Source organism: Nerophis lumbriciformis, linkage group LG28 (assembly GCF_033978685.3).
Source record: "Nerophis lumbriciformis linkage group LG28, RoL_Nlum_v2.1, whole genome shotgun sequence".
Lineage (NCBI taxonomy): Eukaryota > Metazoa > Chordata > Actinopteri > Syngnathiformes > Syngnathidae > Nerophis > Nerophis lumbriciformis.
The window spans coordinates 8,810,557-8,832,531 of record NC_084575.2 but is presented as its reverse complement, the minus strand read 5'-3'; the positions used below and the strand labels follow the sequence as shown (position 1 = coordinate 8,832,531).

The following is a 21,975-nucleotide window of genomic DNA, read 5'->3' as shown; positions in this document are numbered from 1 at the left end:
CACCCCAGTGGGACGTCGATGTGAATGACTATGAGAAACCTTGGAGAGGACCGCATATGTGGGTAACCCCCCCCTCTACGGGAGACCCCCTAGAGGGGGGTCCCCTTTTCCCTCAAGGAAAAGGGGAGCAGAGGAGAAAAGAAAAGAAACGGCAGATCAACTGGTCTAACGGGGGCTATTTAAAGGCTAGAGTATACAAATGAGTTTTAAGATGGGACTTAAATGCTTCTACTGAGGTAGCATCTCTAATTGTTACCGGGAGGGCATTCCATAGTACTGGAGCCCGAATAGAAAACGCTCTATAGCCCGCAGACTTTTTTTGGGCTCTGGGAATCACTAATAAGCCGGAGTTCTTTGAACGCAGATTTCTTGCCGGGACATATGGTACAATGCAATCGACAAGATAGGACGGAGCTAGACCGTGTAGTATTTTATACGTAAGTAGTAAAACCTTAAAGTCACATCTTAAGTGCACAGGAAGCCAGTGCAGGTGAGCCAGTATAGGCGTAATATGATCAAACTTTCTTGTTCTTGTCAAAAGTCTAGCAGCCGCATTTTGTACCAACTGTAATTTTTTAATGCTAAACATAGGGAGACCCGAAAATAATACGTTACAGTAGTCGAGACGAGACGTAACGAACGCATGAATAATGATCTCAGCGTCGCTAGTGGATAAAGTAGAACGAATTTTAGCGATATTACGGAGATGAAAGAAGGCCGTTTTAGTAACACTCTTAATGTGTGATTCAAACGAGAGAGTTGGGTGGAAGATAATACCCAGATTCTTTACTGATTCGCCTTGTGTAATTGTTTGGTTGTCAAATGTTAAGGTGGTATTATTAAATAAATGTCGGTGTTTAGCAGGACCGATAATCAGCATTTCCGTTTTCTTGGCGTTGAGTTGCAAGAAGTTAGCGGACATCCATTGTTTAATTTCATTAAGACACGCCTCCAGCTGACTACAATCCGGCGTGTTGGTCAGCTTTAGGGGCATGTAGAGTTGGGTGTCATCAGCATAACAATGAAAGCTAACACCGTATTTGCGTATGATGTCGCCTAGCGGCAGCATGTAAATACTAAAGAGTGCAGGGCCAAGAACCGAACCCTGAGGGACTCCGCACGTTACCTTAACATAGTCCGAGGTCACATTATTATGGGAGACGCATTGCATCCTGTCAGTAAGATAAGAGTTAAACCACGACAAAGCTAAGTCTGACATACCAATACGTGTTTTGATACGCTCTAATAAAATATTATGATCGACGGTATCGAAAGCAGCGCTAAGATCAAGAAGCAGCAACATAGATGACGCATCAGAATCCATCGTTAGCAGTAGATCATTAGTCATTTTTGCGAGGGCTGTCTCCGTAGAGTGATTTGCCCTGAAACCGGATTGAAAAGGTTCACAGAGATTGTTAGACACTAAGTGTTCATTTAGCTGCTGTGCGACAATTTTTTCGAGGATTTTCGAAATAAAGGGAAGGTGGGACACCGGTCGGTAGTTTACCATGAGGTCAGGATCGAGGTTAGGTCTTTTGAGCAGAGGATGAATAACCGCTTTCTTGAATGCTAGGGGAACAGTGCCAGAGGAAAGTGATAAGTTTATAATATTTAGCACTGATGGACCTAATAATACAAAAAGCTCCTTGATAAGTTTCCCAGGAAGTGGGTCAAGTAAACATGTTGTTTGTTTTATCCCACTTACACGCTGTAATAGTTCCTCTAATGTTATTTCATCAAAAAGAGAGAGACTATTTTGTATTGCAGTATTCGTTGTAGATACAGTTGTATCTGTGTTCATAGAACCCAGTTGTAGCTGGGATGCGTTGTCTTTAATCTCCTTTCTAATGAGTTCAATTTTCTTTTTAAAGAAATTCATAAAGTCATCTGCCGAGTGGGTGGAGCTATTGGGAGGAGTCCCTTGTTGGGTTAGCGATGCTACTGTACTAAACAAAAATTTAGGGTCGTTTTGCCTGTTGGGCCCGACGCTCCAGCGCCATCCATTTTCTGGTCTAGTTGATTCGGCAGGTGGGTTGTTACACACTCCTTAGCGGGTTCCAACTTCCATGGCCACCGTCCTAGCTGCTGTCTATATCAACCAGGGTGAGCCCCACCCCTTTCGTGAGCGCACTGCGCGCGGAGTGACCCCTGTTACGCGCCCCCGGCAACAGGGGTGGCGGGCAGGTAAGCTGCGCGGGCGGAGCGCGCGGAGTGACCCCTGTTACGAGCCCCCGGCCACGGGGGTGGCGGGCAGGTAAGCTGCTTACCTGCTGCACGTGACGCCGGCCGCGGCGAAGGCGGACGAGGCGGGGTGTCGGTGCGGTGGGCGCGGTGGTGACCCTGGACGTGCGTCGGGCCCTTCTCGTGGATCGCCTCAGCTACGGCTCCCGGTGGGGCCCTCTCGGGGGAAGGGGCCTCGGTCCCGGACCCCGGCGAGGCGTCCCTTCTCCGCTCCGTAAAAGTGTCCATCTCTTTTTCTTTTTTTTTTCTGTTGTGGCATATGCAGCAGGTGCCTGCTCGTTTTTCGTATGTGGGTAACAACATTTAACTATGTATATATATTTCCGAATTGGTTTAACTGCCACCCGCCTGAATCTATTTAAAATCTTTTTTTATTTTATTTCAACCACCCGACCCGACCCAACCCGCGGATAAAATCGAATTTTTTTTAATTTCATCCGCCCGATCCGCGGATAATCCGCGGACTCCGCGGTTGTGCCCGCAAACCGCGCATCTCTAGTGGGTATTGTAAGGGGTGGGGTTTATTATGTTACATATTGTAAAATGTGCAGATACCTCAACTTGCTGTTGCCATGATCCATCATACTGTACTGTCTTCAAAATTCAATAAAAATATTTGGGGAAAAAAAAAAGAAATGCACGGATCCATGTTTGTTTACAGTAGACGTCTACTGCTTCTTCAGCACCTGCAGTGACCAAACCTGTCCAAAAGATGGTGCCATAGCACAAATAATGACACATCTTTCCGTTTATGTTAGGTTCTGAGCAGTAAAATATTCCAATTTAAGGTGTGATGCATGAAAATGAACGTCATAATCAGATCATTTTTTTCAGGGTCCATGTACACCAGGGGTCACCAACCTTTTTGAAACCAAGAGCTACTTCTTGGGTACTGATTAATGCGAAGGGCTACCAGTTTCCATCCATCCATTTTCTACCGCTTAGGCGCTGGAGCCTATCTCAGCTACAATCGGGCGGAAGGCGGGGTACACCCTGGACAAGTTGCCACCTCATCGCAGGGGCTACCAGTTTGATACACACTTAAATAAATTGCCAGAAATAGCCAATTTGCTCAATTTACCTTTAACTCTATGTTATTATCAATAATTAATGATAGTAATCTTTGTGGAAAAACACAATGTCGAGCAAAGCGAGACCAGCTTGCTAGTAAATAAATACAATTAGAAAAATAGAGGCAGCTCACTGGTAAGTGCTGCTATTTGAGCTATTTTTAGAACAGGCAAGCGGGCTACTCATCTGGTCCTTAAGGGCTACTTGGTGTCGCGGGCACTGCGTTGGTGACCTCTGATGTACACAGTAACATTCTAATCGGAATGATGATCAGATTAAATACATTTTGTCCATGTACCCATGGCTTCAGTAACAGAGTCGAGTTATTGTCCCCATCTGCACAAGTCATAATACATATACCCTTTTTTAGGGACTGTGGGAATTATTATTTAATGTGCTTTAACTTAAAATTGGTTTACATACTATTTTCTTATTTTATAAATATTATTTACCTTTAAATTCAATGACACAGTACATATTTGAGTTAATTACTATTTTACAGGATTTTTGTCCCCATCCACAAGTCATAATACATGTACCCTCTTTTAGGCCTTTAGGAAGTATTATTTACTGCTCTTAAACTTAAAATTAGTTAACATACTATTTTCTTATTGTATAAACATTACTTAACTCTAAACTAGGGTCTCTCAACTGAGCAATACATATAATCCTCACCCACGCACCCTCACGTACACACACATGCATACTTAAAGGGGAACATTATCACAATTTCAGAATGGTTAAAACCATTAAAAATCAGTTCCCAGTGGCTTATTTTATTTTTCAAAGTTTTTTTCAAAATTTTACCCATCACGCAATATTCCTAAAAAAAGCTTCAAAGTGCCTGATTTTAACCATCGTTATATACACTCGTCCATTTTCCTGTGACATCACATAGTGAATACAAACAAACATGGCGGAAAGAACAGCAAGATATAGCGACATTAGCTCGGATTCAGACTCAGATTTCAGCGGTTTAAGCGATTCAACAGATTACGCATGTATTGAAACGGATGGTTGTAGTGTGGAGGCAGGTAGCGAAAACGAAATTGAAGAAGAAACTGAAGCTATTGAGCCATATCGGTTTGAACCGTATGCAAGCGAAACCGACGAAAACGACACGACATCCAGCGACACGGCAGAAAGCGAGGACGAATTCGGCGATCGCCTTCTAACCAACGATTGGTATGTGTTTGTTTGGCATTAAAGGAAACTAACAACTATGAACTAGGTTTACGGCATATGAAATACATTTGGCAACAACATGCACTTTGAGAGTGCAGACAGCCCAATTTTCATCAATTAATATATTCTGTAGACATACTCTCATCCGCGCTCTTTTCCTGAAAGCTGATCTGTCCAGTTTTGGAGTTAATGTCAGCAGGCCAGGGAAGCTAGGGTCGATAGGGGGTTTAGCTCGCTCGTCTGCGGGAACAAACTGCCGCCATTGCTTGCCCTGCTACCGAGGTCCTTTGTCCCTGAATTGCTCACACACTCCGGCAGATTCAATGGGGGTCTGGCGGCAAATTTATTTGACTTTATCGTTGGAAATGCATCTGCTTTGAGTGTCGCAGAATATCCACACATTCTTGCCATCTCTGTCGTAGCATAGCTTTCGTCGGTAAAGTGTGCGGAACAAACGTCCAATTTCTTGCCACTTTCGCATCTTTGGGCCACTGGTGCAACTTGAATCCGTCCCTGTTCGTGTTGTTACACCCTCCGACAACACACCGACGAGGCATGATGTCTCCAAGGTACGGAAAACAGTCGAAAAAACGGGAAATAACAGAGCTGATTTGACTCGGTGTTTGAGAAAATGGCGGATTGCTTCCCGATGTGACGCCACGTTGTGACGTCATCGCTCCGAGAGCGAATATTAAAAAGGCGTTTAATTCGCCAAAATTCACCCAATTAGAGTTCGGAAATCGGTTTAAAAAATATATGGTCTTTTTTCTGCAACATCAAGGTATATATTGATGCTTACATAGGTCTGGTGATAATGTTTCCCTTTAAATATATACCACAGAACTTTCCTCCAGAGGGTTTTATCGTTGTCCATGTGATGTCAGATGAAACAAAAATTGAGCTGTTTGACCACAATACCCAGCAATATGTTTGGAGGAGAAAAGGTGAGGCCTTTAATCCCAGGAACACCATTCCTACCGCCCATGTCAGAAAACCAACATATTTAGCTGAACTGCACCAATTTTGTCAAGAGGAGTGGTCAAAAATTCAAGCAGAAGCTTGTGGATGGCTACCAAAAGCGCTTTATTGCAGTGAAACTTGCCAAGGTACATGCAAGCAAATATTAACATTGCTGTATGTATACTTTTGACCCAGCAGATTTGCTCACATTTTCAGTAGACCCAAAATAAATTCATCAAAGAACCAAACTTCATGAATATTTTTTGTGAGTAACAAGTATGTGCTCCAATCGCTCTATCACAAAAAAATAAGAGTTGTAGAAATGATTGGAACCTCAAGACATCCATGACATTATGTTCTTTAAAGTGTATGTAAACTTTTGACCACGACCGTATATATATATATATATATATATATATATATATATATATATATATATATATATATATATATATAAAAAAATAAGGTGTTTCAAAAAAAAAAGATCCTTCACATCCACCGTTAAACCACCAAGAAGAAGAAGATGAAGAAGAACCTTTGTTGGGACTTTGTGAATGTTTATTCATGTGGCAGTTATCTGCGCGCAAGTGTTTTCCGTGCTGCAGAACTCCATTTTCTAGTCTGTAATATTTTAGTTTACTTTTGCAAAGCCTCTTCTACCCCTTGGGCCTTTTCAAGCAGCATTCTTCTGAGGCATGTTTTTGGTCCCTTGATTAAATACATTTTTTAACAGCAAACTAGCTTCCTCGGGTTTCTGCATTTCTGGTACGCTCAGAAATGCGATCCAACCGTCACAAAATTGATTTCATTCCTCGGATTATGTTTATTTTATTTGCATTTTAAAGCTAACAACCAAACAATTACACAAAGCGACTCGGTAAAGAATCTCGGTATTATCTGACCCAACTCTCTCGTTTGAGTCACACATTAAGGATGTTACTAAAACAGCCTCCTTTCACCTCCGTAATATCGCTAAAATTTGTCCCATTTTGTCCACCACCGACTGTAAAGTATTAATTTCGGGTCTCCCTATGTCTAGCATTAAAAGATTACAGTTGGTACAAAATTCGACTGCTAGACTTTTGACAAGAACAAGAAAGTTTGACCATATTACGCCTATACTGGCTCACCTGCACTGGCTTCCTGTGCACTTAAGAAGCGACTTTAAGGTTTTACTACTTACGTATAAAATACTAAACCGTCCAGCTCCTTCCTATCTTGCTGATTGTATTGTAGCCTATGTCCCGGCAGGAAATCTGCGTTCTAAGAACTCCGGCCCGTTAGTGATTCCCAGAGCTCAAAAAAAGTCTGCGGACTTTAGAGCGTTTTCTATTTGGGCTCCAGTACTCTGGAATACCCTCCCAATAACAGTTAGAGATGCTACCTCAGTAAAAGCATTTAAGTCCCATCTTAAAACTAATTTATACACCCCTTTAAATAGACCCCTTTTAGACCAGTTGCCGTCTTTCTTTTCTGCTCTGCCTTCCTCTCCTGCGTGGAGAGGTTATCAAGTGACCACGGATGACGCGCTAGCTGTTCAAAGTCAGGACCCAGAATGGACCACTCATCTTTGCATCAGTTGGTGACGTCTCTGGGCTGCTGAATTCTCTCCATTCAAGATGATTCCCTGCTGGTCTGCCAATGGACTGGACTTTCACATGAAGTCGGGACCCGGGGTGACCACTCCTTATGCATCAGTCGGTGACGTCTCTGCGCTCTGACGTGTCTACATGCAAGCCCCACTATGGACTGGACTCTTACTCATTATTAACCGGCATCCATTGCACCGGTCACCCAGGGGGTGGGGGATCCCCACATCTGCGGTCCCTTCCAAGGATTCACGTTGTTCCCATTGGGTTGAGTTTTTCTTGCCCTGATGTGGGAATGTTGTGGCTTGTGCAGCCCTTTGAGACATTTGTAATTAAGGGCAATATATGTAAACTTTGATTGATTGATTGATTATGGAGAATATATGTAATGCCAATCCTTCAAGTAAAAATTTGTATTTGAGTGAAAAAGCTTCATCTGAACATAATTATACCTTTCGTTAACTTCCACTGTTATTTAGTATTTTAAAAGATCTCTTAATTGTCTTCACGATATTGCAGACTATTTCATTAATAAGTCCACTTTACTAAAATAGAAGCTTCACATGAACATACGGCGGCATGCCTCCGGCTTATTGATAAGCGTGAAGGGCCACCTACTTTGAACAGGAAGTTATAACTACACCATCATACCAAACACAAGCCCTTAACATCCAGAACACATCACTTTGAGACCAACACGGGACTAAAGAACTTCCAATGTGATCCAAATCTATATGATCACTCAGCTGGTAAGTCCTAAAAAATACACCCACCAATAATAGAGAATGTATATTTTCTCATGCCACACAGTTTTAATGCTTATTTTTCAATCAATCAATCAAAGTTTATTTATATAGCCCTTAATCACAAGTGTCTCAAAGGGCTGCACAAGCCACAACGACATCCTCGGCTCAGATCCCACATCAGGGCAAGAAAAATCTCAACCCATTGGGCGCTGTGAGAAACCTTGGAGGAGATCACAGATGTGGGGACTCCCGCCCCTGGGCGACCGGTGCAATGGATGCCGAGTGCATACGGTTAATAACGTGAGACTGCAGTCCATAGTGGGGCCAGCGGGGGAACCTCTTGCATGTAGACACGTCGCGGCAAGGAGAAGTCACTGAATGATGCATAAGGAGTTGTGCATCATGGGTGCCGACTTTGAACAGCTGGCGCCTATTCCGTGGTCACCTGATAACCTCTCCACGCTGGAGAGGGGGGAAGAGCAGAAAAAAGAGATGGCAGATCAACTACTCTATAAGGGGCCTATTTAAAAGCTAGGGTGTATAAATTAGTTTTAAGATGGGACTTAAATGCTTCTACTGAAGTAGCATCTCTAATTGTTACCGGTAGGGCATTCCAGAGTAGAAAATGCTCAGAGGTGGGTAGTAACGCGCTACATTTACATCTACTTGAGTAACTTTTGGGATAAATTGTACTTCTAAGAGTAGTTTTAATGCAACATACTTTTACTTTTACTTGAGTATATTTATAGAGAAGAAACGCTACTTTTACTACGCTCCATTTATCTACATTCAGCTCGCTACTCGCTACTGATTTTTATCGATCTGTTAATGCACGCTTTGTTTGTTTTGGTTTGTCAGACAGACTTTCAAAGTAGGATCTATCGCATGCCTGCGTTTCACCAATCAAATGCAGTCACTGGTGACGTTGGACTCCGTTTCACCAATCAAACAGAGCCAGGCGGTCACATGTGTTGCACCTTTCCTGCTTCCGGTTCCCAGACCGTAGTCGAGTAGCGCAGGGGAGACACTCCTCCAGGACCGAAGTATCTCGGGGGCAACACCCTTCACTCTACCCGGCAGTGGGTCTCCACAGCTCCGGACTCCAGCGTAAATGAGGAGTCCGGCGATTAGTTGCAAATCGTAACTTTATTGATGTCTGCACACAGCCAGTCCAACAAAACACTAGCCACTCCCCGCACTCACGCTGATGTTGTGTCGTTCGCGAACGATTCGTTCAAACAAACTAATCTTTTGAGTGAACGTACTGAACCGAATCACTTCATGAACTGATTCGTTCCTTTTTCAGTTCAGTTGAGCTCCGCCGCGACCATGCCGGTATGAGTGGAACTGGCGCATTCTGTGACTCACTGAACCCTCGACGTCGGCGAACGACGCAGCCAGCTACTCATCATGGGGCCGGGGGGAGGGACTGAGCGAACGATTCGTTCACCGCGGATTAACGACATGAATCACTCAGTGAACGACTGAGGGCTTGTGTCGTTCGCGAACTGACACACACCGAGATCTGCCGCTGGGGAAGCTGTTACTGACTGACTCATGATTCGCCGACCTGCACACAGAACTGCTGCTGCAGAAGTGATTCAGGTTCACGTACTGAACTGTGCTGATTGTGTCACTCACTGCGTGGTGTACTGCATGCACAGAGCTGTGTAGTGACTCGCGTTCACCCTATTTGCTGCTTCTCCCGCGAATGTCTGCACTGTACTGTACTACGCACCCCCCCGCCCCCTATTTTCTTTGGGGGGGGAGGGGGGGGGATTCGGTGAACAAATTTTTTGAACGACTCAATTTAAGGAAATGATTCTAGTGATTCAGTACAGTCAAAAGAACTGCCGATCCCATGACTAACTCACGCTACCGCTCCCTCACCTCGCTCGCCCACACACTCACTGACATCACTCACCTCACATGTTGTCAAATATTAAAGGGCCACACACACACATACGCTACTCTCATAACACATGATTAACTGCACATAAAGTTTCAGCGACAAACAACAACTATGGCAGAGACAACAAGGAACACAAACACCCCTGGCCTCACATAAGATCGATGTTCACACTTCAGACAACCAAAAAAACAGTTATGTAATGCGTTGTCATATGTGTCTCCCCAAACAAGTGGACATTTCAGCTTACATGAACTCAACGTCAAATTTGATAGTAGATATTTTGGCTGTCACCGTAGGCTGATGTTCATACTTGCCAACCCTCCCGAATTTTCCGGGAGACTCACGAAATTCAGCGCCTCTCCTGAAAACTTCCCGGGACAAATATTCTCCCGAAAATCTCCCGATTTTCAGCCGGAGCTGGAGGCCACGCCCCCTCCACAATACAAACAGCGTGCCTGCCCAATCACGTTATAACTGTAGAATGATCGAGGGCGAGTTCTTGGTTTCTTTTGTCGGTTTATTGTTAGGCAGTTTCATTAACGTCCTCCCAGCGCGGTAACAACACACAACAACAGCAGTCACGTTTTCGTCTACCGTAAAGCAGTTCGTCTGCCGTAAACAGCAATGTTGTGACACTCTTAAACAGGGCAATACTGCCATCTACTGTACATGCATATGTGACAATAACATCTACGGCTTTTAGAGAGTGCAGTGCACAACTGCGCACACAACGAGACGAAGCAGAAGAACGAGGAAGATACAGCCGTGGCGACGCCGACGACGAGTAAGATGAAGAAATACGCTTGTAAGTTCCAAGCCGCAGCTGCGATTGGACCCGGATAGCTTCCGGGAAGAAGTAGTGGGCTACCAAGTGCTTGGCAGTGAAGATCTTCCTCAGGAAGCAAAGATTGACCGATTTTGGGCCATGCTAGGGAGAGATGGAAGATTCCAGACTCTAGTGCATTTGATGAAAACACTATTGTGCGTGCCACACTGTCACATCGTGGTGAGGGAAGTCCTGTTTTGGGGTTGTCTGGCAAACTTCCTGTTTTATTTTGAAAATTCTAATCCTCCTCTCATTTCAGGCCACTTGCCCTTCCTCCTGTGTCACTGGTCTGATGTCTCTCCTGATTGCCTGATTGTGTCCACCTGTGTCACCCTCCCTCATGTGTATATAGTCCTCGTCTTCCCCTGTCTTGTTGCCAGAGTATATCGTCTCGCTATGTACCTCCAGCCTTGTCCACAGCCTTGTCCACAGCCTTGATAAGTATTGTCTCGCTTTATTTATTGATTTCTTTGTTTCCTCTGAGAGAGTGATTTTCTTTTGCTAAAGTTTTTTCGGTCAAGTCTTTTTGTATCAATTTTCATAGTGCCTTGTCTTCCTTTTTTTCCCCTCCTTCTGGAGCGCTTTTAGTTTGCAGACTTCTCAACTCTTTATAACATATTTTCTGTTTATAGCTTCTCGACTTCTTTTCATGAGTGAAATTACCCTTTTTGTAGATTATCATAGATTGTTGTTTTTTTGTTATTAGATTCGTATAGAACTTTTGCTATTGTCCTTTTCCTCCTTAAGGAGTGATTTTCTGTTTATTGCCTTATGTCCTATGCTACACATCCTCTTGTTGCTCTAGTATATCATAGATAGATTTTGTAGCCAGTTTGTTTAATCACTCTGTCCAAGAGATAGCAAAGAAAACTAATTAAATAAAGTCTGAGTCAATTGTCTCTCTTCTGCATCTGAGTCCTCATTTTTGCCAAGACTTAACACACACAGCTATGCATCATCAGAGAGGGTGTTCAGCATGGTTAGAAAAATAGTGACAGAGAATAGAACAAGGATGGACAATTCAACCCTTAACTCAACAATGAGTAGATGAGTGTTATGTGTGTATATGTGTAAATAAATGAACACTGAAATTCAAGTATTTCTTTTATTTATATATATATATATATATATATATATATATATATATATATATATATATATATATATATATATATATATAGCTAGAATTCACTGAAAGTCAAGTATTTATTATATATATATATATATATATGTATGTGTGGGAAAAAATCACAAGACTACTTCATCTCTACAGGCCTGTTTCATGAGGGGGTTCCCTCAATCATCAGGAGATTTTTGGGCCATGCCATACTTCATCTCCTGATGATTGAGGGAACCCCCTCATGAAACAGGCCTGTAGAGATGAAGTAGTCTTGTGATTTTTTCCCACACATACATATATTGCGCTCTACTACGGTATCGAGCACTATTTTTTGGATAACCTTATTAAGACATATATATATATATATATATATATATATATATATATATATATATATATATATATATATATATATATATATGAAATACTTGACTTGGTGAATTGTAGCTGTAAATATACTCCTCCCCTCTTAACCACGCCCCTGCCCCACCCCCGACCACGCCCCCAACCCCCACCTCCCGAAATCGGAGGTCTCAAGGTTGGCAAGTATGCTGATGTTAGCTTCCCTGCTATGAATCACTGTCAAATGTACATTGTGTGGGGACATTTATTAACGCACTGCAGCCTCATAGACACACACACACACACACACACACACACACACACACGCACGCACAGTCGCACACACACTCAATCATGCACACAAACACCAATCAGAAGTGTACAGTGTGTTCTCAGGTGCAGCCCACACCTTTCAGAGTTTATGGTTTGCGTAAAGACAAACTTGTTATTTTCCTATGTAATCTCTGCTTACTGAGCCTATGGTGCTGTTAAGTTATTGTGGCTCAATTTGCCTTCATTTTTTTTAATTTTAATGTATGATTATTTAATATATTATTGTTTTAGTTGCTGAAGAGATATTCCTGGCTCTGAATTTGTTCATTGCTATTTTTATGTTTTTGAGCATTATTTGTTGCCGTCATTAAACGAACAGGTTACTCATCAGTTACTCAGTACTTGAGTAGTTTTTTCACAACATACTTTTTACTTTTACTCAAGTAAATATTTGGGTGACTACTCCTTACTTTTACTTGAGTAATAAAACTCTAAAGTAAGAGTACTCTTACTTGAGTACAATTTCTGGCTACTCTACCCACCTCTGAAAATGCTCTATAGCCCGCAGACTTTCGGAGTTCTTAGAACGCAGATTTCTGGCAGGCACATATGGTACAATACAATCAGCAAGATAGGATGGAGTTAGACCGTTTAGTATTTTATATGTAAGTAGTAAAACCTTAAAGTCACATCTTAAGTGCACAGGAAGCCAGTGCAGGTGAGCCAGTATAGGCGCAGTATGATCAAACTTTCTTGTTCTTGTCAAAACTCTAGCAGCCACATTTTTAATGCTAGACATAGGGAGACCCAAAAATAATACGTTACAGTAATCGAGACGAGACGTAACGAATGCATGAATAATGATCTCAGCGTCGGTGGTGGACAAAATGCTAAAAAGTGCTAAAAAAAGCTAACATAGTATTTTCATACGTCACCTAGCGGCAGAATGTACTGTAAATGCTGAAGAGTGCATGGCCAAGAATGGAACCCTGTGGTTTTCATTGTATATTAGCGCTACCCCTCAACCCCTTTTAAGGGGACGGGCAATATGTGCATTTGTATCGTTAGGAGAAGATGCCTCATTAAGTGGGAAAAATTAATCAGATTTTATACAGGTTTTGCTGAGACTAATGACGATAAGATTGTTGTCTCTAATGACCATGTTATAGGTAGTGGGCTGTTTTGAGTAATTTTGTTAATGGTATCCGTTGTAGTGATATTAATAACATTATGTTTATTTTGTGTCGTGTGCCCAGAGGTGGGTAGAGTAGCCAGAAATTGTACTCAAGTAAGAGTACTGTTACTTTAGAGATTTATTACTCAAGTAAAAGTAAGGAGTAGTCACCCAAATATTTACTTGAGTAAAAGTAAAAAGAATGTTGTGAAAAAACTACTCAAGTACTGAGTAACTGATGAGTAACAAACACACATATCATGTATATATATATATATATATATATATACGTACATTGATATAGACCAGTGACGTGCAGTCAGGGGAGGCAGGTGAGGCGGGGCCTCACGTGCCATCATGGAAAGAAATAAAATGTAAAAAGAAAAAAAGAATAATTAAATTGTTATATGTATCCAGTGATTATACTATAAAGTTATTTTCCATTTAACTTCACCAGTTTTAGATTATTTGTATTCAAAATTGCTGAATTTTCACATTTGCCGTTCAAATACTGAGAAGAGACTTGCGGTGAGTCACCAGCCAGTTGAGCCTCGCCATGGATTGACTCGGCTAACTGCTGGCCTGCTCTGCAGTGAGACCGTATTGCTATATGAACTATATTATACATTTCCATAGTTTAGTTAGCTGAGGTATATAATGTACAGTGTATTTTGTCAACAACTGTATGTGTGTAACGTATTTCCTGTGCTGAGCAATCATAAAACTGCTGCTGAGGAGAAGAAAAGTTCCTCCTTTCTGTCTAATACCACATGAAAGTGGTTGGTTTTTGGCATCTTATTTGTCCAGCTTCCATATTCGTTTTTATACACTTTACAAGAAATACATTGGCGGCAAACTCCGTAGCTTGCTAGCTTGTTTGCGCTGGCTTTCGGAGACTCCTATTTTGTTAGCACAGGCGCGATGGAGCGGCACTTTTATTGTGAAGACAGGAACTGTGCAGTCAGTCTTTAGGCTTTTGACGGGATGTACGGTTGAAATAAAAAAAGTGTATTTTTTCCTTCACACTTTTGATTGATTGATTGAAACTTTTATTAGTAGATTGCACAGTACAGTACATATTCCATACAATTCACCACTAAATGGTAACACCCCAATAAGTTTTTCAACTTGTTTAAGTCAGGTCATGTGACCGCCTGGCTCTGTTTGATTGGTCCAACGTCACCAGTGACTGCATCTGATTGGTAGAACCGAGTGAAACGTCACCAGTGACTGTATTTGGTGAAACGCAGGCACTTTGAAGGTCTGTCTGACAGACCAAAACAAACAAAGCGTGCATTAAAGGCCTACTGAAATGCGATTTTCTTATTTAAACGGGGATAGCAGGTCCATTCTATGTGTCATACTTGATCATTTTGCAATATTGCCATATTTTTGCTGAAAGGATTTAGTAGAGAACATCGACGATAAAGTTCGCAACTTTTGGTCGGTGATAAAAAAGCCTTGCCTCTACCGGAAGTAGCAGACGAGTAGCGTGACGTCACAGGTTGTGGAGCTCCTCACATCCGCACATTGTTTACAATCATGGCCACCAGCAGCGAGAGCGATTCGGACCGAGAAAGCGACAATTTCCCCATTAATTTGAGCGAGGATGAAAGATTCGTGGATGAGGAAAGTGAGAGTGAAGGACTCGAGGGCAGTGGGAGCGATTCAGATAGGGAAGATGCTGTGAGAGGCGGGTGGGACCTGATATTCAGCTGGGAATGACGGAAACAGTAAATAAACACAAGACATATATATACTCTATTAGCCACAACACAACCAGGCTTATATTTAATATGCCACAAATTAATCCCGCATAACAAACACCTCCCGTCCATATAACCCGCCAATGCAACTCAAACACCTGCACAACACACTCAATCCCACAGCCCAAAGTACCGTTCACCTCCCCAAAGTTCATACAGCACATATATTTTCCCAAAGTCCCCAAAGTTACGTACGTGACATGCACATAGCGGCACGCACGTACGGGCAAGCGATCAAATGTTTGGAAGCGTACTCACGGTACCGTGTCTGCGTATCCAACTCAAAGTCCTCCTGGTAAGAGTCTCTGTTGTCCCAGTTCTCCACAGGCCAATGGTAAAGATTGACTGTCATCTTTCGGGAATGTAAACAATGAAACACCGGCCGTGTTTGTGTTGCTGAAGTCAGCCGCAATACACCGCTTCCCTCCTACAGCGTTCTTCTTTGCTGTCTCCATTGTTCATTGAACAAATTGCAAAAGATTCACCAACACAGATGTCCAGAATACTGTGGAATTTTGCGATGAAAACAGACGACTTAATAGCTGGCCACCATGCTGTCTCAAAATGTCCTCTACAATCCGCGACGTCACGCGCTGACGTCATCATAGCGAGACGTTTTCAGCAGGATATGTCGCGCGAAATTTAAAATTGTACTTTAGTAAACTAACACGGCCGTATTGGCATGTGTTGCAATGTTAAGATTTCATCAATGATATATAAACTATCAGACTGCGTGGTCGGTAGTAGTGGGTTTCAGTAGGCCTTTAACAGATCGATAAAAATCAGTAGCGAGTAGCGAGCTGAATGTAGATAAAAGTAGCGGAGTAAAAGTAGCGTTTCTTCTCTATAAATACACTCAAGTAAAAGTAAAAGTATGTTGCATTAAAACTACTCTTAGAAGTACAATTTATCCCAAAAGTCACTCAAGTAGATGTAACGGAGTAAATGTAGCGCGTTACTACCCACCTCTGGCCTTAAATCATTTCAATGACATGTAGGAATTGATATGATGGGGATCTTGAGATTATTTGTTTGGCGCTGCGATAGATTGAACGTGTCATAATTTGCCACCTCAGTAGAATGCATGTTCACCTCTGGCACAGTCACTGCAGAAAAAAACATTATGTGAGTTGTGTATTATTCTATGAAAACTGCTATGTGTGCAGGAATTTTCCAGTCTGCCGCTGGTTAGTTCGAGCTAAACAGTCTCCTCACCCGGACAAACAGACACCGACTGTTCCATTGGATTTGATGGTCCTGAATGTTGTTCAAATGTCTAAAACAACACTGTCTGACTTTTATTTAAACGTGTTAATGGATTGGAATGGCGACTATTTTCACATAGCCCACCGATTCACCGTGTATGCACTGTTTATCAATGTTGTGAGATATTACATACAAAACTCCATACCTCTAAACATTACTACAGAGTTAATATTACAAACAATAATAGAATTGAAAGCAAAACAATCCATATTAAGCAGAGTCTCATGGTCATCCGATCATGATATATTATTTAAATCAATTTGTTTTTTTAGTAGTTTTATTATTTTATTGTTTTCATTCATTAAATCATCATTTGAATTTTGCTATCCCCTTACGCATTACTTCAAAGAAAAATCAATATGTAATATTATGCTTTTATTTGCTTTTTGTTTTATACTTTAAGTGTTATTTCTCACACATGCTTCTTGTTTGTTTTGTTTTACTTTCTTTGTTAGTGTTGTTTCAATATATTGTTCAATTTTGGAACGTAATGACAAAAATCCTTTTTGTGTATACTTATTTTGAAAATGTGTCCTGGGCATGACATTAAAGTGCATCCGGCAATGGAGGCTCCTCTATGGGGTCTTAGGGCACGAGGAGGTTAACCCCTTTACTACTGTTACCCCAGGTGGCCCTTGGCAAAGGCCTAGTACCTGACTGCCCCCTAGCCAGGGATACGGTGAAGACCTCAACAGCGGAGAAGGCGGAAGACGGTAGAGTCTACCGTCTTGTGTGGTGACTGTCTGTGCACCAGTCTCACCACGTTAAACAAAATCATGCACAGGCATCCTCCATAAAGGGATACACCCCTACAAGGAGGATCGTCATACTCGCTTCGATGATGATTTTGAAAATGATTAATGAAATGTTTCTGTTTCTTCTTAAGATTGTGAAAATATATACTATAATGTTATTGAAATAATGTTGGGGAAAAACGTGATTGGTGGCCGTGTGCTGACGGAATTGTGGGGACTGGCTGGCGTTGGCTTGCTGGCTGGCTTGTGGGCAGGATACTTAGTTAAAAAGGGTATTTATTGGTCATCAGCGTACTGTAACCGTGAAAACTGATGCGGTGTCCCCTGATGATGTCCCCAGCAGGCAGCATATAAACATTTTAAAGAATGGTGTCAAAAATTTTGCCTCGGGGAACCACTCACCTTATTTCACCTTGGTTCAATGGCACATGCATCCATTCCATACTTACATAAAAACATCGGTCTGTGGGTGAGTCATATACTGCACTTTTGTGTTTGTCAGTCGAATGATCAACTTGTTTTTAATTACAATGTGTGGATCCTCTGATGCTTACTGACACTTCCCATGTCCTGTGTTTGGGTTACAGTCTGCCTTGTTTTTATATCATATACTATATATTTACATTAAATCCTTTTCCCCCCTTGTTTTCAGTTACATATATCGATAACGACTGCTTGTGTCTACCTTTGTGCCGTACTCTATTGTATTTTAAAATCATCTAGAGTATATATTTTTGTTGTTGTCCGTTGCTGATTTTTGTTTGGGTTTTCAAGAATTCAACATTTTTCTTCTGCTTTGTGGAGTCCAAACTATTACTTGCCCCCAAAAAACATTAACATTTCACTGTAAAAATGCTAATGTATTGTAATTACTTAGAGGGAAACTGCACACACGTCTTGTTTTTAAAGGTTTTAAAGATGATACAAAATAACGCTTGACAGATGCAGCTCATGGGAGTCACCGTTGTAGCCTTCAAAGCCCTCTAAAAAAACATCAAAACCCTCCAGCAAAACTTATATATATATATATATATACCCTGCAAGTACAGGGTGATTCAAAAAGAATACACTAAAATTATTACTCAATATTTCAAAAATGAAAACAATACAAAACCGCTCTCTGTCTCTTTCGGAGAATCATTAACTATGTTTATTATTATTATTTCTCGTTTTACTTTTTATCTCACTTATTTTACTTCCTGTCAAATCCACTACACTCTTTTTTTCCCTTTTCTGTTTATCTTGTGTTTTTTGTTTTTCCCTTTTATTTCTCTACCTGTTATGTGTTCCCAAGTCGTCGTCATCATTTCTCACAATTAATTTACACACATGCACAATTCTTTACCAATACATGCACATTTATCTACTTTGCACACATAAATATATGCATTAGAGGCTCACATTTAGATACAGATATGCATTACTTACACATAAAGTAAACACATACATCCATACACTCAGTTACAGTCTAGTTTAGTATGTCCACTATACAGTGTTGATGAATGTCCAATCTCCCAATTATTCTGGATTGAACTTTCTGTTGTACTGTTTAGTACTTACAATATACTGTTTGACTTCAAATACATTGTTATTTTCTTACAAGTTAGATTTCATAAAAACTTGAGTATGCTGTCAAACTGTTGTGTCTACTAGGAATATTCCATATTCCTAAATCCAACATTACATCAAAGAAAAATCAATATGTAATATTATGCTTTCATTTGCTTTTTGTTTTATACTTTAAGTGTTATTTCTCACACATACTTCTTGTTTTACTTTCTTTTTTAGTGTTGTTTCAATATATTGTTCAATTTTGGAACAATATATGATATTTACATGTTAGACTGCAAAAGAAAAAACAAAAACTTTTGTCTTCTTGTCCCTCATAATTATAGTGAACGAAAGGCAAAATTCCAAAAAAGTGCAGTTCCCCTTCAAGCATAGAGTCTTAAAAAATGATTCATTAAAGAAAATGTAATACTCTACAAATAACACTAATGATTACCATCTAAATGTATTATTTTAAAGACAAACAAAAGTCATTACATACCTGTAGCATCTTCACATATGTTCCGAAGAAGGGCATGTCTGTATGATTTGATCTCTTTTATTTCATTTTAGTCAGTTGTTCTTCCCTTTATTCCAACCCAACCCAGACTGGTATGCACCTGACTTTGAAACAGGTTTGCCTGAATTTCTTCCAACCCGCCCAAATCCACCCTGCGCATGTGTGACACTAAGTGGTTTACTTGGACTAAAATAGTTGCCCCCCATTAAAAACTCTTTAAGGTCAGAAAACTCGATTTAAATACTGTTTATAGACTAATTTTTTGTGACGTCAAGGTTTTCTATGTATTTCTATGCAGCAGTGTCAAAGCTAAACTACAGTTAGTGTGTGCTAAGGCAGTAGATTTACAGTCGTACATTGTACAGTAGGTTGAGTACAAGTAATGATAAAATGACATAAGTGATAAATACAATCCATAGATTATTAAACAGTGATTAAAAACAGTAAAAAGGGTTTTTATGTGTATATATATATGTATGTGTAGGTGTATACATAAATATATTTTTGGAGTATTTGTGAAATTGTTCAACTCCAGACATTGTATTTTGTAGAAGAAGTCTGGCAGTACGTGATATGAAAAAAACAGATGCATCAAGCTCCGGTTGTAACGCTGTGTTAATTGTTTTGCAGCTTGATCCTGAAAAATAATTGTGTCGCACAACGAAACAGTTGGCCCATCTTTCGAGCTGTGTAACATATTTTGGCGAGCCAGCCAGGAGTGGGCACCAGTGAGTCTACGCCACCACCATCGACCCTCCTTCCCAAGAGACGGACCTTATTCTTCTATTAAACATGGAAAAAGTACAGCCACTGCGTGATGAACTGAGTGCAGCCTTGTGGCAGCTGGAGGAAGAGCTTCTCGTGGATGTCTGCGGGCGACTGAAATGTTCCGGCCTGGACAGCGGAGAGTCTCGCAGCAAGTCAAGAAGGGCGCTCATCGAGATGGCAGAAGGCGCGTTTGATGAGATTGAGGAAAGTGAACAAGAAGAACAAGTTGAAGAATGTTATATAGAGTTAAGTAAATATCTGAATAAATTAAACGTTGAACCATTGTCAAAGAAAGGATCAGAGAAACTGTTTGAGCCTGACACTTCACCCAAAAGTACACCTTCTCCACTCAGAGTTCGACCAGAGCAAAAACGTTCTCTGCAAGAGGTAACTTTGAGAAGGGAGTTCAAGATCTGTGGGCAGATAGGTGAACCCGGACAGAGGGATAAGCTATCCTACCTCAGTCTTGTGCGTCAAATTGGGGTGGGGACTGAAAAAGGACATTCAGAGACTGAAATAATCGAAGCTGTAATCGGGGCTATTAGTCCAGGCCTGCCCCTCCAGAGATATGCTGGAAATAAAACGTGAACTGACCCACAATAAGCTGTTCACCATATTAAAGGGACACTACAAGGTAGACAGCCCCACAGAGCTATACCACCAGCTCCTCAATATCTCCCAAGAGCCCAGAGAGACTGTCCTGAACTTTGTTTTTCGTGCCATTGAACTGAAAGAGAAACTGTTGTGGAAAGTCGCTAATGAGGAAACTGATTAACTTTACAGCCGACGCACAATCCAGCGCAAGTTTTTACGTTCCATTGAAACAGGGCTGCTCTGCCATTCCGTTAAGTATCAGTTAATTCCCCTCCTCAGTGATGTGAGCACAACAGATGAAGAATTGATCGAAAGAGTAACTGAAGCGTCAAAGCTGGAAAGTGAAAGACTTGAAAAACGTAAAAGGTCAGGTGCAACCAAGACTCCCAAAGTGCAAGAGCTCCAAACAGAATGCCAGGCAGACCCCGCACCTGTCCAGAGCCCCGCAAAGCGCAGGGAAGCCCAGACTGCAGTGGCCGTGAAAGGTAAAGAGACTAAAAGTGAAAGCCCTGACACACAACAAATCATTGAAGCGTTGCGTAAAGAAATTAAGCAAATGCTTATGACAATGATGGAGACCAGTCCCTGTGCAAGTGGACCAAAGCAGAGAGAAAAGGGCTGTACAAAGTGTAAAGAAGAGGGAACAGGAGATAACTGTTCACACTGCTTCAAATGTGGACGTGAGGGTCACTTCTCTCGGGGATGCCGAGCTCTGAGACAGTCGGGAAACGGGGAGGGACTACTGAGATGGGACCACCAGTAGTCCAAAGCCAATCGTCCCAAGGTGAGCTCCCAAATCCGGAACCAGCCCCCACACAACCTACAGTCAATGCCAGTGTAAGCGAAGTTCACTATTTACCCCCTCAACGCAAGTCACAGCTAGTCAGCCTTGTGGGAAACAGATGTACAGTGAACTGTGTTATGGACAATCATCCAGTCAAAGTTTTGTGGGACACGGGCCCAGTCGAGTATTGTCAATGAAAACTGGCGACAACAGCATCTTCCCCACACAGTCGTCCGGCCGATATCTGAACTGTTAGAAAATGAGCAGTGTTGGGACTAACGCGTTACAAAGTAACGCGTTACTGTAACGCCGTTAGTTTCGGCGGTAACTAGTAATCTAACGCGTTATTTTTTTATATTCAGTAACTCCGTTACCGTTACTACATGATGCGTTACTGCGTTATTTTACGTTACTTTTTATGTAGTATAAAGTGTGTTTTATCGGAGGGCTGCTGTGTCGTTCTGATTCTTCTTGTGTCACAAGCCGGAGAAGAGAGAGAGACATGCGCTCTGTGTGGGTGTGTCTGAGTGTGAGT

The 21,975-nt window shown here is 41.5% G+C and overlaps 1 protein-coding gene and 1 long non-coding RNA gene across 2 annotated transcripts in view; one reads left to right on the top strand and one right to left on the bottom strand.

Moving 5' to 3' along the window:
* The window catches only part of LOC133570823 (alpha-(1,3)-fucosyltransferase 7-like), a 29,490-nt gene extending 10,117 nt beyond the window's left edge, over positions 1-19,373 (bottom strand). The window contains exon 1 of the mRNA XM_061923543.1: positions 19,277-19,373. Coding sequence (XP_061779527.1) covers positions 19,277-19,312 — 36 coding nt within the window. The 5' untranslated portion in view covers positions 19,313-19,373. The remainder of the gene's footprint in view (positions 1-19,276) is intronic.
* The window catches only part of LOC133570825 (uncharacterized), a 31,839-nt gene extending 9,864 nt beyond the window's left edge, over positions 1-21,975 (top strand). Inside the window, exon 3 of the long non-coding RNA XR_009810246.2 lies at positions 19,925-21,975. This is a non-coding gene — a long non-coding RNA (uncharacterized lncRNA). The remainder of the gene's footprint in view (positions 1-19,924) is intronic.